At 54.5% G+C, this 25,311-nt stretch overlaps 1 protein-coding gene across 2 annotated transcripts in view; it reads right to left on the reverse strand.

The window, feature by feature from the left end:
• Positions 1-1,371: 1,371 nt before the first annotated feature.
• Positions 1,372-25,311, reverse strand: part of CACNA1C (calcium channel, voltage-dependent, L type, alpha 1C subunit) — a 192,356-nt gene continuing 168,416 nt past the window's right edge. For both annotated transcript variants that reach the window (XM_012651032.1, XM_012651031.1), the window contains exons 31-43: positions 23,357-23,522; positions 22,637-22,764; positions 21,911-22,007; positions 20,661-20,763; positions 15,565-15,666; positions 12,635-12,762; positions 12,008-12,142; positions 11,019-11,371; positions 8,764-8,892; positions 6,118-6,221; positions 5,689-5,792; positions 3,536-3,871; positions 1,372-1,744 (exon numbers count right to left, since the gene is read on the reverse strand). In XM_012651032.1, coding sequence (XP_012506486.1) covers positions 1,442-1,744; positions 3,536-3,871; positions 5,689-5,792; positions 6,118-6,221; positions 8,764-8,892; positions 11,019-11,371; positions 12,008-12,142; positions 12,635-12,762; positions 15,565-15,666; positions 20,661-20,763; positions 21,911-22,007; positions 22,637-22,764; positions 23,357-23,522 — 2,188 coding nt within the window. In that variant the 3' untranslated portion in view covers positions 1,372-1,441. The remainder of the gene's footprint in view (positions 1,745-3,535; positions 3,872-5,688; positions 5,793-6,117; positions 6,222-8,763; positions 8,893-11,018; positions 11,372-12,007; positions 12,143-12,634; positions 12,763-15,564; positions 15,667-20,660; positions 20,764-21,910; positions 22,008-22,636; positions 22,765-23,356; positions 23,523-25,311) is intronic.

The raw sequence follows: 25,311 nt of genomic DNA on the forward strand, positions 1-25,311 counted from the left end.
ATATCTTGTGGGACAGAAAATGCAAAGAGTTACTGATCCCGTTTCAGAAGCAGAGACAGTGGTTTGTTTTTGCTTTCAAATGGCCCCAGATTCAGATCTCTCCGCAGTTAAGCCAGAAAGGGGGACTGCATACTCGTTGGTGTGCACAGGCACACGGTGTCGGTGCTGCACACACGCAGGACATTTGCACGGACGACCCACTGGCACCCACACGTGCTCGCGGAGACTCACCCACGCGCTCTCTCCTGCACCCACCGGTACACCCAGCATAAGAAGGAACCTAGCCCGACCACCCACGTGTGCAAGACTGTAGCAAGTGCATTGCCGAACCTTTAAATTATAAAACCAAACCAAACCAGAAAAAAACGGCTACTACCTAAGGAAATTATAACAAATTATTGGGCATACACAATGGTTGGTAAAACTCTTCTATAGCGGCTCCTATTGACCCCTCCATGGAAAAAGGAAACCACAACCGTTTAAATAACACAGTAAAACCAAACCTGACTTGCATTTGCGAAAGTGAAAACAGTAAGGTTGGGTGGCTACAGGACTTTGTAAACACTCTTCTTCCTCCCCTCCCCCTGGGAAAACAAAATTTAAAAAAACCAAAAACCAAAAAAACCACACAAAAAAATCAAAACCGCAACATGCTGTCAAGAAAAGCGTCAAACCAAACCAAAGAGCGCTCAACAGAAGCTCAGCACCACCTCGTCTGTCGTCTGTGGAGAGCTGGGGGCCCCTCCCTGGTGGGCAGCGCCGGCTCCTTCCTCCAGCTGCCTGCTGCCCGGCTGCTGGTCTGGAGCGTGTGTCGGTGAAGCGATCCTGTCGCCGCGGGCGGAGGTGGCTGGGCCGCCGCCACCGTGTGGCCGTCTGGGGTGGAGCTGCACCGCTGCCCCGGCCCCCGGGCCTCCAGCCTCTGGCTGCTTCCTCCTCCCTCTCGGGGTGGGCCGGGGTCCTCGCCGGAAGTCCTGCCCCGCTCCCCTCTCCAAATCCACAGGGCCCTGGCTCTAGGGAGACAGTGAGGCTCATACAGAATATGCGCAAATGATCTTTTTTTTACAAGCAAAGTTGAAAGACGGACCCGTTGGCTGCAGGGTCCTTTTGGTGAGGGCTGCTGCAGGAAGCTGAGGTTCTCCGCCCGGCGGCGACCGCTGGCTCCTGGCGCAGAGCCTGCGGGGTGAGGAGAGGGCCGGTCTGCCGCCTCTCCTGCCGCCTCCTCCTCCTCCGCGCGCTGCCTCCCTGCGCACAAACGGCTGCTGCCTCTCTCGCCCCGAAACACTCTCCACACCACCCAACTCTGCGTCTTGTCCCGACAGAAATGAATGAAGACGCTGTTCCGGTTAACTCCAGGTCACGAGAACAGTGAGGCACTTCTGAAACGAACCCATTAGGAACATTGAAACAAATAAAAAACCCAGCATCTCCCCAGCCCTGGCGACTACAGGCTGCGGACGTAGACCCTGCTGTCGTGCAGTTCCTCCTCGCTCCGCCCGCGCCCCGGGGCGCGCGCGCAGCTCCCGTCCTCTTCGCCCCCTGCTCGGTCCTGCCCCGGGTCCCTGCAGTTCACAAAAGGTAAGAGGGTGCCGTTGGGGCTCTGCGGGGCGCCCCCGCTGAGGATGTTGTCTGCCGCGCTCTCCATCTCCTCTATCGTCATGTCGCAGGCGTCCGCCAGCTCCTGGGTCGTGACCTCGATGAACTTGGGGTCTTGCGCAAACTGCCCCAGTCCTTCCGAAATCAGGACCTGGAGGGTGGAGGCGGAGGGCCGCGGTGAAGAAGCAAAGGAACATCGTTACTGGGGCTCCACTCTTCCTCGAGGGCCACCGAGGGGCTTCTGACCGGCAGCCTCGGAAGCTGCACGTGCGTGCGGGGGTGGGGGGGGGCGGGAAGCGAGCAGGGAAGAGCATCGCCAAAGGGCTCAGGGACGTGTAGGCGGAGGAGAGGCATTCTGGCTGGGGTGCTCGAAAGCTGCCATCAGATATATAAAGACTTGGCCCACAGAAGGGCCGCAGGGGCTCTGCCTGCAGATCCCAGCCTACCCTTCTCGCCTCCTCCCTGGCACCCACAGATGCCTTTCATGCTATTCCTTTCCAGACACCCTCATTCTCCCTCGGTGAAACTGTTAACCTGTGCCCACTGCCCGTTGCCAGTGGCCGCCCTTCCAGGGAGAGGATCCAGAAGCACGTGTGCAAACACTGTGCGTGCACCTGCCTCCGCTCCTGCTGGGGGCGGCCGCAGGGGACCCCCAAACCTCCTCCGTCTTCCCCACTGGCTGCTTCAGTGCCTGGCTCTGGGGAAATTGGCTCCTGAGCCGAGGGGTGGGAGGAGGCAGCGAGTACACTCTCCTCCCAGGTGTACGACTGTCTTGCTCCCCCACCCACATCAATCACTCTTTCCTTGCCCGGCTTCGGTTACCGACTCTCTCTCTGCTCACCGCAGTGCGAGCTCCTGAGAGCAGCAGCTCTGGTTCTCGGCTGTACCCCGTACCTAGATCAGGGCCTGCATGTGGCAGGCGCTCAGTAGGGGGTCGTGAGATGAACAAAGGATCACCAAGGCCACACTGAGCATCAGAACTTAGAGCTACAAGGGACCTTTACAGGCATCTGGTTTGACTCCCCACCTCCCGCACGGCAGCCTGATGGCCGGATGGGCGCCGTCTCTGCTTGCGTATGTCCAGATATTGGGGGGCTCCCTACTTTTTAGGATAGCCCTCCTGATTTTGGGAGAGCTTAGTTGGGAAGGTCTTCCTCAGGTGAGCTGCACTGCAGACCCCCTGCCCAGGCTGTGACCTTTCCCTGTGCTTGCGCACTGCAGGTGTGAGAAGCACACCACAGGTCATGCCCCTGGGTTTGCGTCCCTGATTCCTTCGACCTGCTCTCCTATGGAATGATTTCTAGGGGCCTTGTCGTTCTCCTTTGGGTTTGTTCCAATTTGTCAAAGGTCCCTTAAAATGTGGTGCCAGGATTGTCCTTAGACGCGGTGACCAGGCAGAGTGCAGTGGAACGGGAAGCTGTCTTGTTCTAGACTAGTGGCTCTCAACCCTGGCTGTGCATTAGAGACACCCAAGAGCTTTTAAAAGTATCAGTTCAACGTGTCAGGGGTTTCAGGGGCTCCCTGGGTGGTTCTCATGAGCAGTCAGAGGTGAGCACCACAGAGCTTGACCCCCATGCGTACAATGCAGCCCAAGCACATGTGCATTTCGGGCAGTCCCAGCACGTGGCTGGCTCCACAGTGGGGCCCAGGGCCTTCCTCAGCCTCACTGGCCTGCGGCAGGGACATGTTGCGCAGAAGCTTCCTTCTCCCTCTGCGGTGGGCCCGGCCTGTAGAGAAGCCGATGGCTTCTTACATAGTCACGATTCCCTGCATGCCACCCCCTCCTCCTGCAGGCCCCGAGTGGGAAGGTCTTGTTGGTGCAGAGGCTTGACATGCGATCAGTTTGGGAAGGAATCAGGTACTCCCTTCCCAGCTCCCCGTGCCAAGCCCCCTTGCTGCCCGTGGCCTCCCCCCAGCCAGCTGCACGGCGGGAGTCACCTACCGCTTCCACCAGACTGCTGGCACTGCCGTGGAACTGCCTGCCTGGCGCCCCCGCTGGGCTGGGCACTGTGAGGGAGACGGGCCGGGCCCTCCGGGCCGCACTGCTGCCCCCACCACCGGGGGCGGCCCCCTCAGCCCAGGAGCCACAGTGGATGGATGGGAAGCTGCTGTTGAGCTTCTCGCTGGACTCGGCCCCCTCCAGGCGCAGGGTGGGGATGGGCTGCGGGGGCCAGCCACGGCTGCCCGGAGTGGCAGGGGGCGTGGCGAACGGCCTGGGGACCGAGGTGGGGGAATGGCTTCTCTGGAGGAGGGGGCTCAGGCCAGCTACCGCCAACGCCTGTGGACACACAAGGAGCACGAGTTATCGGAGTGGTCGGCCTGGGAAAGGCAGCCTCTGCCTTCTGCGCGACCGCTGCTTTGCAGCCGTTGTTCCCCAGCCAGTCCCGCCTGCCTGGCAGTCGCACCCCTTCTTCTCTCATCTGCGCCCTGCCTCGTCAAGACCTGGCGTAAGTTTCAGCCATCTCAAAATATACTTTATGATCGTCTCGGTCTGAAGTGATCTCTTTTTCCTCTAACTTTAGGAAGCTGTGATTGAGTGGGACCAATATAATCTGCTTCTTAGCACTGGCCCTATTAGCTGTCTTGGTTTTCTCATCAGCGGACTAGAGAACGGTAATGCCTGCGTCATCCGTAAACTGGAACACTAATGTCCTCTCTCTCCGTCTACTTCGTGGGGTTGGTGTGAAGGTCAAGTGAAATAAGGTCTGCAAGGAAGCACAGTGCACATTAGAAAGAGCTAGACAAAACCAGTGTTTGTTGTTTTACTTTTTGTAATTAATTGGGCCATGAACAATGCCCTGCCAATCTCTGGCTCAGGCTGCCTTTGAGCCACTAAATCTCACACTATATTGTCATTACATGATCTATATGGCATCCTCAGGGCAGGGACCGTGGCCTGTGTCACAGCTGTCGTGATGACCGGCCCTGGACAGAGGCCCTGTGAGAGCGGCTCTGGTGTGATGTGCTCCGGGGACGGCAACACAGTGCGGTGGGAGAGCCAACTCTGAGAGGCCGAGAAAGAGACCACCACCCCCCCGCAGGTGGGAGGGAGGAGACGGACGATGAGGCCCCAAACCAAGAAGAGAGCCTTGCCTACCGGTGTGACCACAGCAGCGGGGTGCCACTGACTGCCAGAAATCTTTTCCAAATAGCACAGACCATGTCCTTACCTCTGGCCCCCTCCCCTCCCCAGCTCGTGGTGGTCCCCAGCCTGGGGCTCCTGAGTCCCTGGGGATCTGAGCGGGTGTAAGGCCATGTCAACATTTTGGAAAGCCTGGTGGAAACCATGCACATGTAGGCAACGCCACACAGGCCAAGCAAAGTAATGTATTTCTTTGAGGAGCATCAACTTAGCTGAGCCACGCTGGTCTCTTACGCTGATTATAAGCTTTGCTGGGCAGCTGAATGCCTTTGGGTACAAAAAAGACACCTAAAGCATGGGTCTATGGTAAGGGAGCATATAATTAAAAAGGTAAAAAGGTTGGGAAACCAGGTTTAGACCCCAATTTGCCTGCAGTTAATAGACTGGCCTTAGACAACTCTTTGAAGTTAGTTCTAAGATACTAAGAATATATTTGGTCCCGGTGTCAGATTTCACTCTCTCAGCTGGAGTCTGCCCTGCTGAGAGTTCACCTACTGAATCTCCCCGGACCTGTCTTCCTTAGATATCATTCCCTCCTCTCGACCATGTTGCTGGCGCGTTCTTTGATCACTTCTGTATGTCAGTGGATGGATTTCTGTGCAGCTACGTTTCCAGGTGCGACCGCATCTGCCTGGGTGCCCTGCAGCCTCAGCCAGTGCCTGGCGGGGAGCATCTGCAGCACCAGAAGGACAAAGCTTGGGCGGAACCCTGTGCTGCTGACCCCTCGGGATCAAGAGAAGACTTCCTGCTTGCCAGTGTCTCCCAGGTCTCCACCAGTGACACGACAGACCCTCTTGCCTGCATAGGAAGAGTAGGGCCTCCCGGGGGCTGTCGGGGCCGGGGGGAGGTCCTCGTGGTCTGAGACAGGGAAGACTGACTGCCATCTCAGTCCCTCACCCTGGGGACTGTCTAGCTTGCTAGGTGGTGGCCAGTAGCCTGTCCCAAAGAGCTACCTGATGATGAACCAGATGTAGCGGCAGGACTGTCTTCTGAGAGATGTCTCCCCCTTGGTTCTTCTGTCGTTTCAGACATTCCAGGTGGAAGGAGGCCCTTCGACCTGCAAAGCCAGCCACAGATCCAGGATCAGGGCAGAGCAAGAGGACACTGGCCTGGGGGGTGCGGGGAACACTGTTTGTGGCCCTGCAGCCACCTCCTTCCTGGCCCTTGCCTGGTCTCTGAGACATGCTGTGCGGCACATGGCCAGGGCCCACCCGGCAAGCCCTGCCTTTGAAATCCCGATTTGTCGCTCTGGAAACCTGCCCGGCCCGCTGTGTGGGCTCTGCTGGAGCCAGACCACAGGGCCTCTCAGTCATGGCTGAGCACCTGACCAGGGTCCTCTTGGGGGTGACCACCAGCCACAAGGGAGAGCAGGTGTTGTTTACCTAGTGAGGCAGAGCGAAGGAAGCCCCTCTTCGGGGATTGCCGGATGTCCCTCTTGTCCTCTGGGGGCGTCAACTGTCGATTTTCATCATCCTGGTAGGAAAGCCTGGAACAGAGAACGCTTGGGGCTTGTTCCCGGCTGAGAAAGGCCACCCACTGGGACAGCTGCCACCCCAGAACACAGTTTGCTTCTGTCCCGAGGGAAGGCCTGTGTCCTTGGGGCTTCCAGCTCCTCACCCACAGCCTCTTACAAGCTTCGTTTTCTGATTTGGGGCGCTGGAGGCACTCTTGGGGAGAAGGTGCTGAGAAAGCTGAAAAAATCCTAGGCTGAGGCTCTGTGTTGGCAGATGCTGGTGCTGGTCACCACGGCCGCTGCCAGCTGCAGCCCGGACCTGCCCCCGCCCGCCAGCCCCGTCATCACCGAGAGCACGCCGGCACCTGGCCCGAGAAGAGCAGGCGTCCAGGCCTTTCGATGGCAACTCACGGTAAGAAATACACTGTACACGTTCCCAGTACACACAGATATGCCTAACTGGATGAAACCTCATGACCCACGCCTGCCCTCGCTGCATGCGCTGCACTCCGATGGGTTCTAGTCCACTGTAGTCTGTTCCATTTTATCAAAAAATGTCAGCTGCAAACCCATTAGATGGATCTCACAATCCCTAGTGGTGCGGCCTACAGTCCAAGAAGCGCTGTTGCATTCCCACCTCAGGGTCCAGCTGAGGCCACTGGCTCTGTCCCCAGTGCCATCCCTCACCGCCGAGGAATCTGCCCTGTTCCTGGAGCAGCCCAGTGACTTCAGGCGTTTGTAGACATGCGGGAACATTTGCCGAGCGAAAACCTCACATATTTAGGCCCCAAGCCTGGTTTTCACTCTCAGCTAGGTCAGCCTCCTGGTATACTTCCTTCCTGGGCAGTTCCTCCCCACTCTTGCAGACCTGGCTTCTGTGTGACCTTGCGCAGTACCGTTAAGGTCACCCTGCCCCTTGACCTTCTCTGAATGCCTATACCCCTCGGGGTTTGGGGCATTCTGTGGGCAATTAGTTAGAAAATCGCCCTGTCATCTTCCTCTTCTGAGATCCTCTTAGCTTCCTAACTAGCTTCTAAAACCTCCTTGAGGGTGAAGCCCCGTCATTCCTGAGCTGGCAGGGTGTCTGGTGGCCCAAGCATCGGTAGAAGCCTAGGTGGGCGAAAGCGTCTGCTGTTCTTGATTTCTAGAAGAGGTGGCCACGTTTTAATTCGCACTTTCTAAAAATCAGTTTAGAGAATGTTATCTCTTAAGGAACTTCAGATGTTTCCTTTGGCTTTATATATACTATGTTTCATTAAGTCAGAAAAATAGGTCATTCAGCCCCCACTGCCCTGTTCTGCCAATGGGGCATGAAGGCTTGGGCGGTTAACTGATCTGCCAGGAGTCGCTGGCCTCAGCTACTATCTCCATGTTTTCCTTACTAGATTCTTCTTTTTACACCAGGGGAGAAAGAGATGCCTCTGCTACTGTTCCAGCCCAGTGCCCGGACCCCAGGGAGGGCAGGCCGTGGCTGGCCTCTCCCGACACTCCCTGGGGTGGGGGCTGGTGTCCCCCTCCCACGACCTCCAGCCACACTGTTCCTTTCTTCAAAAGCCTGAAAGGCTGGTCCTTCCTCACTGTAAAGTACTTGCAGGCAAGCTTCCAAAACAGTAGGTCTTAATTTGTTTCGAATGCAGCCCACAGTCTTAAAGTCATTTTACAGAAGGCTCAGTAGACACATACACATATTGGCAGTTAAGCAAATGTTTCACAGTACAGTACTTGCCCTTGTGGCATCTGATACACTCTGGTATTTTCTACTATGCTGTGCTGTTCTTTTAAAAGTGCCAGTTGTAACTGACCAAATGGAAGTCATAACCTTACCGGTCTAGATCTGCAGTTAAAAAACCTTTCTCCCAGCTGGGCTCGATGGCTCATGCCTGTAATCCTAATTAACACTTTGGGAGGCCTACGTTGGAGGACCGCTTGAGGTCAGGAGTTCAAGATCAGCCTGAGCAACATAGCAAGACCCTGTATCTACAAAAAATAAAACAATTAGCCAGGTGTCATGGCGCATGCCTGTAGTCCCAGCTACTCGGGAGGCTGAGGCAGGAGGATCGCTTGAGCCCAGCAGTTTGAGGTTGCAGTGAGCTAGGATGACACCACTGCACTCTAGCCTGGGTGAAAGAGCAAGACTCTTTCTCAAAAAAACAAAAACAAACTCCCAAATTCCTGCATCGAGAAAAATCTCAGCCCTGGATTTGCCAACAGTGCCCTCTTCTGGGCAGCTTTGTTGTTTAAGTACTTAATAGTTTCATGAAACATTTAATAGTCAACGTATGTACATGTGTACTGAGTCTTACTAGAAAATCCATCCGTAACTGTTGGCTACAGCCTAACAAGTTTAAGAAACGATGTTGGCAGCACTTCATAGTGAGGAAAGGCCAAGCTAAAAGGGACTGTGCGCGACGGGGGCTCCCCAGCCCCTAATGAGCTGAGACGCTGCGCACGTGCTTTATGGCATGTGATCTCCTCTCCTCCCCGGCCACACCCACAGGAGGGGTTTCAGGGACTGCCCCGCCTCTCCAGACCCTTTCCCGCCCCGGCCGGCCTGGCAGAAGGCAGCCAAGCTCACATCTCTGTGGAGAGCAGGCTGGGCTCGCCGCAGGACTCGCGGTCTTCGTTCGTCTTCATTTCATAGGGCTTGTCGGGAGACACGTCCTCTGGGCACACCATGGCCGTCTGGCTGTCCCGGGAGTGGCACCTATGGTGTCCAGGATGGAGAGTACGTCAGGAACCGCCAGCCCTCCTCCCTCCCCTCAGCAAGCGAGCCAGCACGCCTGCACGCAGACACACACAGATGCGACTGCTGCGCCCCGTCCTCCTGTGGTCGATGATGCGGCCACGGAGCCGCAGCAGCGTTAAGATTAGGGTGAGGGCTCCATGTGGGAGAAGGCTCTGGTCTAGGACCCATGAAGATCTGAGTTCTGACCCCTATTCACTTACCCTCTGGCCCAAGTCACTTAGCCCACCCCATGCCTCAGTTTCCCTTTCTGTAAAATTGGAATGACATTTGTCCTCCAGCCCACCCATAGTCTGGAGGAGAGTGATGTCAGAGCTCCAGGAGGAGCGGAGGGGTTGTGGGCGTGCCCCGGCGAGGCACAACAGGATGGACTGCAGACGCAGACTGGTGGCAGGCAGGCGGCCCCACTTCTCAGGGGACCGCTGAGCACAGGGAGTGCTGTCCTGCTCTCAGCAAAAGCAAGTGCCAGAGCCACTGCCCTCAGCCTCAACTGTGACATAGAGGACATGGCCCCAGGGCTGTGGTTTTCTTCTTCACCAAGTTGAAGCTTAGCACCCTGAGTACTATTTGTACCAGCTGCAATGGGAAGAGAGGGAGCTCACATTTAGTGAGCACTTACTATGTGCGGGGTATTGCACTAGGTGCTTTGTATGCATTTCATTTCACAGACTGAAGTATCTGTGGGGAGATGCAAATCCCCTGATGTCTTCTCTCCCAGGTCCCCTCTAAAATCCACCCTCCCCTTACATGATGCAGAGCAAGGTTTAACATGGAAATGCCCTTAGAGGAAGGTAATTTAATTTACACTGAGATGCTATGGACATGATGAGCCTCTTCTTTAGGAAGAGGTTTTGACAAGGTGAACAGGGTGCTAGGACTGAGTCCTCGAAGGGTGCACAAGAGGGGTGAGGCTGCAGGAAAGGGAGGGGCCTCCGGAACAGGCACGGGCAAGCCACTTAGCCGTGGACGTTCTCCGATCGGCCGAGCACACTGCCCTGTGTACAGGAGGCACCAGTGTGGGTCTCCCAAGTCGCAGGGCTCACCCAGAGCTGCTGCTGGGCGGCCGAAGCAGCCAATCTTCCAGAGGGGAAGGGAGACGGGGGGAGGGAGTGGCCAGTGTGACTTGTCCGTCATTGGACACGGCTAAATGTCCTGGCCATGTGAGCCTGCACGTGGCCACCTGAAGAGGGACGCCACGCAGGGATGCGAAAGCCAGTGGGCAAGTTTCAGGCTTCTTGGACGAAGGCAGCTTCAGGACACTCGTCCAGGGGTTTAGAAAGAAGCTCCCTCTTCTCAGCCGTTTTCCGAGCTGGAGGGCAGGAAAGGGGACCTGCTCGAGAACCCGGAAAGACGGGACTGGGCCACCCGCTGTCCTACTCTGGAAGAGCAGCACAGTTAGGGTGCGGCGGCAAGAAGCAGGGCGTGTCCTCTCCCAGCCCCGCCTTGGAAACACGGAGCCGCAGGTGTAGGCGGGAGGAGACCCGCGCGGAGGCCAGGCTGCACTCGCAGGGGCCCAGGGCCAGAAGGCGGCACCTGCTGTCCCAGCGCGTGGGGGCAGCACACCCTAGAGCACCGGGAGCAGAGAACGGGGAGACGGGGCGGAAAGAGGGTGCCGGCAGGTGGGAGGTGCCATCAAGACCACCAGGAATGACCCCACCCTGGGGCAGAATGGGCCAGAGCTACAGAGAGGGCCCCCTGTACCCAGGCGCCCTGCCCAGAAGGGGCACACAGGGCTCTGACGAAGAGGCGGTAACGCCATTCCCTTCTCAGCTGGGTGAAAGGCCAGGTTTGAGGGGAGACCCGGGAAGGCGCAGAAGGGATGGTGTCTGTTGTGTAGCCAGAACACGGCATCTCAGAGGCTCACGTTGGCCTGCTCAGGGAGGATGAGGCAGCTGCCGCTGCCACCAGTGATGCCGGCTTCTCCTGAGCACGACAGGTGGTGCCCCCCTCTTGCTGGGGTCTGGGGTCTCCATGGAGGCTCTTTCGGGGCGGGGCCAGGCCGGGGCCTCCCTCTCTGCATTCAGGCTGCTGTGGGCTGCAGAGCGTGGCCCTGTGCACGGCCCTGGGCACCCCGCCTTCCAGCTTACCTCTTGGAGCTGAGCTTCCACGCTGCCTCCTGCACCCGGACGGCAGGGGACAAGGGGGGGCCGTGGCCCTCCACGGTGCTGACGGTGCTGGGGTGGCCGGCAGGGCAGGGGACGCGGCCCAGGGCGGTGTTGTTGGCGTTGTTGATGTTGGCGTTGGAGCCCGTGGACGAGTAGCTGCTGGGGGTGAAGGTGGAGTCTACCAGTTTCTCGTGGGAGGGTGACTCGGTGTCGCCTTGGCTGTTGCCCGCCTTGTTGATGTGCAGTGGCCGCTGCGTGGTGAAGGTCTGCGGGAAGGCGCCCCGGCCGTCGCTTTGGTAGTAGCTGACGTGGTTGCCAAACAGGCCACCGGCCCTCTGCAGGCAAGACGGGAGGGGTGGGTGGAAGACAAGCCCCCCAGCTCCCGCTCTTGCTCACAGGGAGAAGCCTCGGACAGCCAGGCCGGAGCAGTGCGGGGCACGGGAAGGCTGTCTGCCCTCAGGAGAGGCGCAGCCATGGAGCACATGGTGGACGGGAACTTCATGCCTGGCAGCTCCAGAGAGGGAGGGTCCCAGACACTAGGGGTCCCACAGTTCCCTCTGCAGCAGCCGCAGGAGGTGAGGGCCAGGAAGGCCTAGGCCCGTGGGAACGGCCTGCAGAGGGTGCGGGTGGAGGTCTCCAGCTGACCCCCTGAAGACTAGGCATGAGTTTCACGCTGCAACGTCTAATGTAGAAGTTTCTCCTAGGAAACATTTCCCTTAGGAAAATGGCTCCTTCCCCTTTCCCGGGGACCAGTGACATCCTGTGAGTCACCACGTCCTGGGAGCCCTGGCTTGGGCTGGAGTCGGGCTTGGAAAAGGCAGAGGGTAAGGAGGCCGCCGAGCGGGAAGAGCCTAGAATCGCCCACTGAGCTCAGGCCGTTCTCCCGAGACGCGCTTGGCAGAACCCCAGCGCATGCTCCTGCTCCAAACCGAACTTTATGGAGGTGCGGAGTGCGCCGTGGTACCACCTACCCTGAAGATGTCGTCTTCGGAAGCCGCGGACACCGCCTCTTTCATGGCCTTGTCCAGCTCTTCCTCAGCGGTCAGATCTCCAGAGATGGCCCGGCGGATCTCCGGCCCGATGTCATGCAGTGTGCGCAAGCCAGCCTGGAACCCAGACGCACGTGTGAGGACCTCGGTCCCTTTCCACCAAACTTTCTAGGCAGTCACTGCCCAGGGTTGGGCCCCTGGCGCCCTCCACCCAGCCCCGACCCGCCGGAAGGTACAGCTGTGTGTGTGTGGACCAGGGCCAGGCGTCCCTGGGCCCGCTCTGGCTGCTCTCGGGAGGAAGAAACCACTAGCCCACCCAGGAGGGAAGAGGGCGCATTAGGAGGGACCGCCCGGGGGCTGCCACGGGACCCTCAGCAGAGCTCAGGCCAGCTCCGGGTGGGCAGGGACAGCAGGCAGGACTGTGGAGGGCAGCGCGGGGGATGGAGGAGGGGAGGATCGCAACACCCGTCCTCACAGCCACCTTCAGAAAGGCTGGCACTCTCAGAAGGCCCCTTCTGAAGGGACTGCCCAGAGACCGGGACCCTGGCCAAGGTCAGAGGAAAGTGACCAGGACCTTCCTGCGGTGTGGACCCCTCCCCAGCGCCTCACCTGCAGGGACAGGGCGTTCCTCTGGGAAGGCTTGCCCACAAGGCCCTGCTCTTTGCGCTTCTTGAATTTCCGAAAGTACTCTTGGATCAGGAAGGTGGCATAGAACTTGCCGACGGTGACCTCATCATCTGAGACGCACGGAGAGAGGAGAGGGAGTTAGAGGTAGGCAGGGGAACCGAGTTGGATGTAGCTGATTTTTCTCAGCATTCCGACTTTCTTAACTTTTTTTTTAGAGACGGGGTAGGCTGGAGTGCAGTGGCAGGATCACAGCTCACTGCAGCCTCGAACGCTTGTGCTCAAGGGATCCTCCTGCCTCAGCCTCCCAAAGTGCTGGGATTACAGGCGTGTGCCACCTAGGCAACTTTTTAAATTTAATTTTTTGGAGAGAGAGTACATTCACATGGCTCAAAAAGAGAAAAACATATAAAAAAGCATACAGTGAAAAGTCTCGCCCACCACAGCCCCTATCTGCCTAGTTACCACCTCCTAGCAGATAGCCCTTTTTTTAAATTAGTTTCTTGAGTATTTTCCAGAGATTCTTTGTGCAAACGATATATGTAAATATGCAAACATATTCTTATCCTTTTTTTCTTACAGAAAAGATAGCCTATCATCAAAATTATTTCCCATCTTGCTTTTTCTTTTACTTAATTGACACTGCCAATGCTCGATTCCAAATGCCCATCATCGACTGGCCAGTCCCCTAGACCCCAAGTGCACAAGTCGTTCTGCTTAAAGGCTGGGGGGAGGGGTTGGTGGAAAGAGCGCTTTTCCTCCTGTTGAAGTTTGCATTTTTCTTTCAAACCAGACAGATGTTTGTACCAGGTGGCTTGGCTGCGTCTCTGCCAGGCTGGGCACTCGAGATCACACACGACATGCATCAGTCTCTACCTTGGAAGTGAGCCTGATGGTGCCGAAGCCGTAGTGCCCAAGGGGAGCATTTCACACCCAGCAAGTAGCCCCTGGCTCCACCTCCGGGTTCTTTGTGAGGGAGACAGCTGGTGGGGTCAGACCTAGGGGACTGAGCTGGCTCTCCTGCTCCTGCTGTCTCTCGAGAGTAGCCGAACGCACAGCAGTAATGAGCCTTCCATCTGGCAAGGACCTCACTCCCCTGTGGGAGGGAAGAGCCCAGGGGCCCCTGTCCAGGGTGGCCAGGGAGGAGGAGCTGCACTGTGGAAAGAGCCTGGTGTCCTAGGCGCCCTCGGACCTGGCTCTGAACCTGGAGCCTGCTCTGTGCTCGCCAGGAACCTTGGGTTGGCCTCGCAGCTTCCAAGACTTTAGTTCCTCGAGCAGCCTTCAAAGAAATGTGGGGATTAAATATGACATCAGGTGGCCCTTGGCCACGCCAGGGGATTTTTCGCTGAGCCTGAGCCCTGCTCTCCCTTCAGGAAGGAGTTCTCAGCACGGGTGGCAGCATCTCGGAAGGAATGCTTGGCAAGTGTGCGGGATGCTTTTTAGTTGTCAGAGTGATTTTGGGGTGGTACCAGCATTAAGTGGTTGTAGACATGTCCCTTGAAGCGGTGGTCCCCAACCCCCTGGGCCATGGACCAGCACCAGTCCGTGGCCTGTTAGGAACCGAGCCACGCAGCAGGAGGGGAGCGGCGGGGCGAGTGAGTGAAGCTTCATCCATATTTACAGCCGCTCCCCATCACTCGCATCACCGCCTGAGCTCCGCCTCCCCCACCCACCCCCGACCTCCCCGAAAGACTGTCTTCCATGAAACCAGTCCCTGGTGTCAAAAAGGTTGGGGACTGTGTCTTCAAGCACAGGTGTGTGTCGCCCAACAAACCACAGCTTTGTACTCTGCGCAGCTTTCAAGTGTTACGTTACACATCTACATGGGGAACGACCTGCTTATAACGATCTGAGCCAAGAACCTGATTTTGTTTTACACAGGGACATAAGACCTTTTCTTGCATGGTTTTAATATGCCCAGAATTTTCCAGGAATATAACTGCTGTGTAAATTGACAGAAGACTATACTTTGTATTGTTTGAACTTGACCAAGAGGGGTTCACATTTTGGAAAATCGTATCCCTGATGGCCATGCTCTCTGTGGGACCAGAGTCCCCCATCGTAACTCTCACATGGTGGTTATTCTGTGTGTGTGTGTACGTATGCGTGTGTATGTATATACACACATACTTATTTAATATACTTATTTAGTCCTTATTTAAAAATGACAAATAAAAAGTGCCAACAATAATAAGTATTGCCTTACTTCCTTTAAACAAACTTACTCATAATAAGCAGGTAACTGTGAGCATTTCATCTGTTAATAATTTCTGGCATAGTTGTGGCTGAGCATTTATATATTGAAAACATTTACTTTTAATATATTTTATTAAACTTAAAGCATTATATTAATATTTTGGAAACTATATGTTTAGGAAGGTTACATTATCTATGATTTTCATTTGGGATCATAGCAGGGGAAATATAAACTATTTGTTATAAAAAGGGGCTTTGGGCTTGATAGGGTCAGGAGACACTGTTCTAGGAAGAACAAAAAGAATTTCAACCAAGAGGGCTGGAATCCCAGGGGATTCTTCTTCCAGGGCCTGCAGCAGGCCACGGCGGTTGGGTTTATGGCAACACCTATACTTTGTGGAGTTTCCTCGGACGTTCTGCCAAACCTCCAAGCATCAAGGGACCTGCCTGTTTCCATATGTAAATGCAAGTTTGCACCAGGCTCCAACCTGACAGTCTGCTTCTGCTTCATACCCCGTCCCTTCCAACCAACGGGGCCTTTGGGCCCCACAGGAAGGGTCTGGAGAAAATGGGCCTCCAGCAAGCCTAGTAGACTCAAGAACGCATGTCCCGTCCCAGGGGATGTGGCCACGTTTCTAATGGTGCCACTGCTGGAGGAGAGGCAGGCGGAGGAACCACGGGGTGGGCGAGCCGCCCAGGTGCAGAAATCCAGCACTCACCACCTGCAGGGGGCACCACCTGGTCCAGCAGCTTCATGCTGGTCCGCTTCCAGATCTTCTTGATGATGGCCCGCAGCTCTTCGTTGGCTTGTTCGAGGTTCCCTGAGGGAAGGGAGATGTAAGGATCAGCCTCCTGGAGAGCGGAGAGCCCTCCGATGTGGTGGGTTCCTCTGAATAAAGCACGAAGCCATAGATGGTGGCATTTGGCCCACGTGTGGCCCTGACCCGTCAGTTTCTTTCTTCCTTGTTTAGTTTCTCCCTAGCTTTCCTATCTCCACCTCTTTCCTCTTCCTCTTTCTCTCTCTTCACCTCCCTTCCCTCGCCCTTCCCTCCCGTGTCCTGTCCAGAACCATTCCTCTCCCCTCCTGCTGCGTGTTGCTCAGGCCAGCCAGGGGGTCCCTCCGCCCCACCTGACACTCGATGCTTTTCCTCGTGGACTGTGCCCGGCGGCTGGGCAGCTCCACCGGGGCCCGCGTGCTTGCCAGCTCAAAGACGCATTAGCCCGGGGAGCAGTGGGGGCGCTCCCTGTGGGAGGCATTTCTTATGGGCCTCCTAGAGGCACCACAGGAAACCCGGATGATTGGGGGAAGAAGTCTCCCCCACACACACTGGCTCCTCTGTGCCAATGAGGGCTCTGCCCTCCGAGTCTCCCCTGGGGAGGAGGTGGCAAAATCTAACTGTGGAAGCAGAAATCAAGAGACGCCCATCTCTGTGGTTTGGAATTCTCTCTGGGTCTACTGGTAAAACAGACTTAATGAGGTGCCCACCCCAGGCAGCCTCTGGGATCCTGGCCTGGCAGCGGTGGAAAAGGCGGGCTGAGACCCACAGCTGTACAAGGGATGGGGCGGGCAGATTCTAAGACGCTCCCCAGGATATCTGCCTGCCCCCACCAATCCCCGGGACCAGAAACACGATGGATTTTACTGCCGTGGTTAGGTAGCATTACACGGCACCTATGGCCTTAAAACGGGGAGATTATCTAGGTGGGCCTGACTGTATCACATGGGCCTTTTGAAAGCAGAGACGTCCCTCCAGCTGGGAGCAGGAGAGGCAGCGAGAGACGGGCTCTGGCTGGCCGGGAAGAAGGCAGACACCCATGCTGTGAGCCGAACTGAGAGGGCATCTGCAGGGACTGGGAGTGGTCCCCAGCGGACAGCGAGCAGGAAAACGGAGACCACAGACCTACAACGGCAAGATGTGAATTCTGCCAACAACCTCTACAAGCTTAGAGGTGGCGACTTCCCCATAGCCTCTAGAAGAGCACACAGCCTGATGGATATTCTGAGTTTGGTCTCGTGAGACCCTGAGTAAAGAACCCAGCTACTCCACAGCTGGACTTCTGACCTATAGAACTATGAGCTCATAACTAGGTGTCATTTTAAGCCAAAAGGTTTGTGGCAATTTATTATGCAGCAGTAGGGAACTGACATCGGGGACGTTTACTGCTAGCACACGGGAGAGGCAGATGGAACAGTGCTTGAGGGCGGGTGTCAGACTGCCTGCGTTCAGAGCCACCTCTGGGGCCACATGGGAGAGCAGGCAGGGGTGACAACGAAGAGAAAGTGCTGGGCTCCCGAGCTCCTGGTTTGCACATCAGATCCAAACAGCCGAGCCGGAGGACGGAGGACGTCAGTGAGCACTCCTCACTTAGGCGGAGATTAGGTCCCTTCGTGGGTAGGGTCGTGGGAGGTGTCTGCCCATGAAGCGAACAGTCCTGATCAATATACTGTTCAAACACAGTAAGTTCAAATACACTGATCTTCTCCACTGGGTTGGATGACGTCCCCCTGGAATCTCATGTGCTCATGTCTACCCGGAACCTCAGAATGTGACCTCAGTTGGAAACAGGGTCTTCACAGATGGACGCAGTTAAGACTCAGTCACGGTGGCTTAGGACCAGGTGAGGAGACGAGAGGAAGCCGGAGGCAGAGGAGGAGGGGTGTGGCCGTGGCTGGTGCTGGCCACCACCAGCAGCCAGGAGAGGAGGGGAGGGACTCTCCCCAGAGCCCCCACAAAGAACCAACCCGCCGACCCCTTAGCTGTGGGCCTCTGGTCTCCCGAACTGTGCGAGAACGACCTTCTCTTGTTTTCAGCCACCCAGTTTGCGACGGTTTGTTGCGGCAGACCTAGGAAACGAATACATCTTCCAAATTTTATCAGGCCTTAATTTAGTCTAAGAATGGTCTTTGTAACTGTGGACCTTCACTGACCATTGTTTCAGGTCATCTGAGTATTTCTGAGCGTCTTCCTTCTGTGTTCCCAGAGAAAAGCTCGTTTGGCCGGTGGGTGTGAGCCCGGGGGTGGGGGGTCTCTGGTTCTCTGAAGGAGATGCTAATTTCTCTCCTTCCCTTCCACTCTCAGAAGTCTGAAGGGTGAGGATAGATTTAAGTGTATCCTCACAAATTTAGATGTTTTCTCACAGGTTTTTCTAGTTGCTTCTAAGAACTTGCCTTTGTCTTCCAGCCTTAAGATTTCAACAAGTTTGTGGGGGGGGCGTGTCTCTGATGGAGGCTCACCCTTCATGGCGCGGGGGCCGCACGACAGGCCCTTTGGTGGCTATTCTGAAATGCCTTTGTGTTTAAAAAATTTTCTTTAATTCTTGCCTTGACGGTAGTTCTCACATGACTGGCTTTCCCCCTTTTCTTTGGAATTCCCACTTCTTCAAGATTGGCTCTCTGTATTTGACTATTTTTGGTGGGTTCCTCTGCCTTGGTATCAGCTATTGGTATGATTTAGTTGGGATGTGGTGAGCTTTGACAATGAATCTGCAACATTGCCGAATCTCTCCCTCTGTGCGTCGCTATTTTTTTTCTTCTATGGAACGAAAACTTACAACCCTTAATTTACATCAAGCTGTAAGTATTATAGCATATTCTCTCTAGCAGTCATTATAACATCTCCTCTCCTTGGAAAAGAAAACTCTTTCTCCTAAACATGGATGTAATAATATTCATCGTAGAAAATTTGGAAAGTAACAAAACTAAAGGAAGAAGGTAAAAGTCACTGCTGATTCTACCACTCAGTGATAATATTAGCATATTAATAAATTTCCTTCCAATGTTTTTTTTGAGACATGGTCTCACTCCGTCACCCAGGCTGGAATGCAGTGGCACGATCACAGCTCACTGTAACCTCAAACTCCTGGGCTCAAGGGATCCGCCCACCTCAGCCTCCCAAGAAGCTGGGACTACAAGTGTGCACCACCATGCCTAGCTAATTTTTCTATTTTTAGTAGAGACGGGGTCTTGCTCTTGCTCAGGCTGGTCTTGAACTCCCTGTCTCAAGCAATCCTCCCGCCTTGGCCTCCCAAAGTGCTAGGGTAACAGGCGTGAGCCACTGCACCTGGCCCAAATTTTTCTTCTATGTTATACACACACATATGTGTGCATTAAATGTGTAGTTTAGAAATAGGCCTATTTACACCCATTTCAGATTGAGTTACTGCACTGGCTACTAATGGTATTTGCTTTCTTTTTAATTTAGCAGTAAAACTTGACCTATTTTCCTTTCTTAGGGATTAGCTCATTATTTTGACACGTATCTTGCTGGATTGATTTCGCTGCCCTTCATTTCAGACATTTGTTATTTTTTATGGGAGGATCTAACTAAGAGAAGGTCCCTCTCTGGGTTATTCCCTGAACCACACCATCACCTGTCTTCATTCTACACATGAAGCAACTGAAGTAGAAACAGAATAAATGGCTCAGACTCATGTCACTAGAGAGAGCTGGGAGTCCGCTTCAAACCTCCTGTCGCCCTGCCCAGGGCTCCTTCTGTTGCACCAAGGAAAACACCAACTGGCAGCCTGAGCCTCTCAGGTTAAAGGGGAGGGGAAAAGAAAATGTGCCGGCCGGGCGCGGTGGCTCACGCCTGTAATCTCAGCACTCTGGGAGGCTGAGGCGGGAGGATCACTTGAGGTCAGGAGTTCGAGACCAGCCTGAGCAAGAGCGAGACCCCGTCTCTACTAAAAATAGAGAAATTAGCTCGGGCATGGTGGCGCATGCCTGTAGTCCCAGCTACTCAGGAGGCTGAGGCAGGAGGATCACTTAAGTGCAGGAGTTTGAGGCTGCAGTGAGCTATGATGACGCCACTGCACTCTACCTGGGGCAACAGAGCAAGACTCTGTCTAAAAGAAAATAAAAGAGAATGAAAACATGCTGCCTGTGTCGTCTGCGTTTTCTCTAACTGCTCTAGCCAGTGGGTGTGAATCATCTGTGCAGCTGGTTCAAAACGCAGATTCCCGAGCCCCACTGAGAGATTCAGATTCAGCAGATCTGTGCGGGTACTTGGGATGTCATATTTTAAACAAGTGCCAACAGCTCATTCTAAGGCAGGTGGTCTTCTGACCACTCTCTAAGAAACACTGCGATGGGCTAGAGGCTCTTGGAGAGAGATAGCATCATCACAGGTACGTTTTATACAGCCTTTTCCCCAGAGTGGCAAGTGATAAGTGTCCTTATCAATTATAAAGACAGCCACAGAGGCTGCTGGCCCACTAGCCCACAGGGCGCCTTTGTGCAAACTAGAAGCCCCCGCCAGATGGACGCAGCCCCGAGGGGGCGTGGCCGGACTGGTGCCGCACGGGTGGGAACTTAACCTTGCCCTGTGCTGGGCCTAGCCTGCGCAGTCGTACGTGAGGACCGCGCCCGCTCACCGCTGGTTACCACGCGCCCTTCCCGGCACGTCTTCCCAGCACAGACCCTTTCAGTTCGAAGAGACCTGAGCACTTGAAAGACCCACCCGTAGCCAGGGTAAGTCCACCCAGACGGGGCTTGGTCCTGCTTCAGCTAACACCATCTCCTTCTGTTTTTGAACTACACCCTATGACTTCAAAATATCACCCAGAATAATTTCTAGGGTTTCAGGGAAGGCTAGAGTTCAAAATAAACAAGCTAAAGGCAAGAAGGCCATTCAGTAGGCGACGAAAACACAGGCAGGCGGGGCCTCTTCGATGCTCGGGAGTGCGGCTTGGCCCCGGCTCCCTGCTTGGCGCCATACGGGCAGGAAGGTCCAGAGCACTCTGCAGACTGCTGATCCTCCTTGGTGGGTCTGCTGGACCTTCTGGGTGGCTCCCCAGTGCCCACAGACACCCTTACCTTCTGTTTTGATCCTCAGGGCTGTCCTGACCAGGGCGAACAGGGTGGCATTGAACATGACCGTCCCATCGCTGTTCAGAGGCATGTTCATGGAAACCAGGCGCTGCAGGGCAAGGGGCAAAGCCGGTGGTTACAGCAGAAGGTTCTCGAGGGACCTACAGAACCACCACGGCAGGAGAAGGCTGCGGGGGAGACTCAAAGCTCAAGCGGTGTCATTGGGATGGGTGGGGTGTGAAGCACGGGCCCCTAGAACGTGTTCGAAACTTTCCAGGGAGAATCTCGGCCTGGCCATGAGAGCCCTCGGTAGAGCCCCACCTGCACAGCAGGATGGGAAGCCCACGCGACCTCCCGCCCGGCCCAGGGGTCTGCTCGGTGCACACCGTGCTCTCCGCTGGCAGCAAAGCACGGCTGCGCGGCCGGCACTGGCTGGGAGCCTTGGCCGCAGCCATCCCCCGCGCAGACGGGACTAAGGAGGACAGTGTGTCCTCTCACCATGCAGGGTCAGAAGCTGCTGACACCGATGGGACTGTATTCCCGCTGCCCCCTTTCCCACCCATGCTGTGTGCTCCCTGTGCTCTAGGGCGGTGCCGCCAGCAGGTGCTGGGGCGGGACGAGAAAGCCCTGGCCTGGGGCTCACCACGGCGTCCTCCCTAATGCTGTCCACAAGCTCCTGTGACTCTAAGTGCCAAAAGGTTGTACTTTTCCTGAATGACTGGATCCTTTTGGATCTCACGGACAGTGTGAACCGTACAGCGGCTACTGCAAAGCTCAGAGGCCAGTGCGCAGCCTGCCGGGGCCCGTCTCGGGATCACGCGGATGCCTCTCAGCCCCGTCCAGGCTGCACTGAAGCTAATGCAGGCTGCGCTCCCCCCACTCTCGTGACACTAATGCACGGACTCTCTAATGGCCCTCTGACCCCAGGAGAACCCTAACTCATTGCCCCCGGGCTGGGAGTTCTCCCGGGGTGCCTGGACGGTGCAGTCAGATGGCCGAACACGTCCTTGACCCAGGACGGGCACATGCTCGCTGGGACGTGAGGCGTTCTCTCTGTGGCTCCTCTGGAGGGTCTGAGGATCAGAGCTGGAAGGACCCTTAAAATACAGCCCGGCTCAGGCTCATTTCCTTAGGCACATAAAGCACTCTCTTCAATCGCCTTTAGGATCCGTGGCCCAACGCAGGTCCTAAGACAAATAGGCGTCTCGCCTCCCACATTTTGTCTCTTTTGCCCATGAACCCAGGTCCTCTCTTACTTTGCAAGCCACGCGGTGGGGGCACAGCTTCCCAAAGCCCAGCGGGGGCTGAATCCGCCGGAGCAGGGTCACCACATCTAGGTGTTTGATACGACCCCTAGAAAAGGAAGGGGCGGGGGACGAGCAGTCAGAGGCCGAGTTTCTGCGGGGTCCTGCGAGGTGGGGCCAGCCCACAGGGCACACGCCAGTGAGGCTCTGTCGGTCAAACTCAGGGGCAGAGCTGCAGAACTGTGTGGTACAACCGCACACCCAACCTACACGTGTTTGGATTTTAATAAGCAATTTTCTGTCCATGCTATGTTCAAGGTGGAAGGGATTTCAGCAGTGCAAAGGAATTCTTCAATTGTACTTGCTGCTTCAATCAACTGACCATCTGACCAAAAGGTATTTACTATCAGTCAAATGCGATCGATTAAGGATTAATGAAGGCACAAAGCTGAGATCTACCCGGCCCCAAACATCCTAACTTGAGCACTTGCTAGTTATTCCTGATACTAGGGCCTCCTGTCCTTCCACTCAACTGAACATAACAGGTGTGTTCTTGCATGAGTCGAAGGTGCCTGGCCTCCTCTCCCTGGCCCTTGACCCTTCACCCTGGGGCCTGGGGCAGTCAGTATTTCCAAATGGTCCACCCGGTGTTGGCCCGTCTGAACCTCTCCTGCACGCGTGGCCAGCCAACACCGTCTCTCAGCCTGGGGGGGTCAGGATTTCCCTCTGGGAACTTACTTGGCTTCAGGGTCATACTCTGCCCAGATTCTTTTAAATTCATCCAGGTGATGAGGACCGAGGATTGACCAGTCCCTTGTCAGGTAGTCAAAGTTGTCCATGATGACAGCTACAAAGAGGTTGATGATCTGCAGAGAACAGTCGGTACAGTGAAGCACTCTGCGAGGACTTTCCTACTTTCCACTCGATCCACTTTGCTAGCCAGTGCCTGTGCACGGCAGAAGCCAACATTTCTAAATACCAGCAGCATGTCCCACCACTCCTAGAACTTGGGTGTCTTGGACGTGTGCTTGACACAGCTTCCTGGAGAGCTGTGTGGGATGAACCCACACAGGGCTAGACAGCTTCCCTCCTACCAAGCTGCTGGGCAGGGCTGCCCAGGACAGGGATAGACTATACGTACCACCTTTCCCTCACTCCTCAGCAAGGTGCCAAAAAAGTATACATTCCCTCTAGGCTTCCACATGTCCCCTGTGTCCTCTGGGACAATGCCACCATGACAAGAGCCGAGAATGGACAAGCAAGATGCTGGCTGAGCCCACTCGGGCCCAGGGCTTTTTGCCTCTATCTCAGTGTGGCTGGCCATTCCTACTAACTTAGTCTTCCCAAGCCAGCTCCTCCAATGGGATTGCCCTGACCATGAGCTGCAGAGATCAAGGGCTCGAGCTGCCCTGGAACCGCACACTCCCACCTATGGCTGCGGAGCCCACCTCGGCTTACCAGGAAGGCACAGAGCATGTAGAAGCTGATGAAGTAGAAGACAGCAAAGCTGCTGCCGCAGGGGGCTTCGCCTTCTGTGCTGTTGCTGGGCTCGGACTCTGGGGCACATTTCTTGCCTGGCATGCAGGCCAGCATGATGTCCTGCCAGGCCTCGCCGGTGGCACACCTGGAGAAGAGAGGGAGAGCTACACTCACGCAGCCAATCCCAGGTGCCAGGGAAGCCCCTCTGCCTCCTTCCCCAGAGGGAATCACTAAATGGGCCTGGCGTTTCTCATCCCGAGTGCTCGGATACCTTCACTAAATATGAAAACACACAGCGTCATTCTGAATGTTTCAAAACTTTACATAAACAGTGATACTATCTGTAATACACAGTACCTTTTCTGCAGACTTGCTCTTGTTGCAGTCCACGCGAAGTTTCTGGGCATTAGCCATGTCATATATTTTAGCCCTAGTTCATTCACGCCATTAAAAAAACCCACCCTCCTACTTAAGGTCATTTGGGTTTTTCAATTTTTTTTTTTTTTTTTTGCTATTACAAATAACACTGCAATAAACATGCACGTCCATGTCCTGCTGTCTGCTCAGAAGTGGAACTGCCAGTTGAAGGTACATGTCTTCATTTTCCCAGGCGTGCTGTGCTGCCCCCGTGTCGGTCCAACTTAGACTCCTATTGTCAGTGCAGGAGAAATGTCATTGCTTTGCAGACTCATCAACGCTTGGTAGTGGTGGATTTTTAAAAATATTTCTCCTATCATGGGCATGAAATGATGTTTCACTGACGTTTTAATTTGGTTTTAAAATGCTTAGTGGGTTGAGAATTTAGATTTTATCTTCTATTGAATTTCATGTTCATATTTTTGCTTATTTGACTCGTGGGTTATTTATCTTGTTTATTTTCAGGGTCCTTTATATATTCTTTATAGTGTATGCATTATGAGTATCTTCTTCCAGTCTATGGCTTGTCTCAAGCTTTATTTACGGTATATTTTAATGACTCTAAGTTTTAAGTTTCAGTGTGGTCAAATTTATGTTTTTTTCCTTGTGCTTTTTGTATCTTGTTCAAAAAATCCTTCCTATCTATTCCAGGCCATGAAGACATTCTCCTCTATGTTCTTCTAGAAGTTCTAAAGTTTTGTTTTCATGATAACTCATTAACCTGGAATTTATTTTCATATATGATGTGAGGTAGAAATATGCTTTTATCTTTTTCTGTATAATCAATTTTCTTAATACTATTTATCGAATAGTACATCGTACCTACTTATTCGACATATCTGTTCTGACATAAATTGCATATCCATAGGCGTGTGGGCACCGCGCCAGCCTTTTCATTCTACCCTGGAGGTTGTCTGTCTATCTCGGCACCGAGGAACCCTTTGTCTTAATGACTATGGCTTGGCGGCATGCCGCGCTCTCACCGGCAGTCCCCGCGGCCTGCCCTTCAGAATTTGCCTCGGCTACTCACTTTCCTTCTCTCTCCCGTGGACTCCTCAGGATCAATTTGTCGAGTCACATGAATTCTGCTGAGAGTCTTACTGGAATTGCATTGAAATACAGATTAACTTGGCCAATCCTGACAGCTCTGTGATGCTGTCTCCCAGCCGGGGACATGGTGCGTCTCTCCGTTGATTTAGGCCTTGTTTAATGTCTTCAATAAAATTTCATAATTTCCCTATATGCATCTTTGTCAAATTATTGCTAGTTATCTTCTTTATTTTGTTGCACACTTAAAAAGGTATGTTTAAAAGTTACATTTCTAAAGTTACATCAGTTTGCTACTGACGTAAAGGGAATATAATCGATTTCGTATACAGAAGATTTATTGAACTCTCTTACTAGTTTTAGCAATTTATCTGTAGTTTCTTTTGTATATTCTCCACAGGCAATTAATTTTTTTGCATTTAATTTTGTTTCTTCATCTTCAATTCTTATCTTTGATTTATTTTTCTCAT

This window comes from Propithecus coquereli, unplaced genomic scaffold (genome assembly GCF_000956105.1).
Source record: "Propithecus coquereli isolate 6110/MARCELLA unplaced genomic scaffold, Pcoq_1.0 Scaffold346, whole genome shotgun sequence".
Taxonomy (NCBI): Eukaryota; Metazoa; Chordata; class Mammalia; order Primates; family Indriidae; genus Propithecus; species Propithecus coquereli.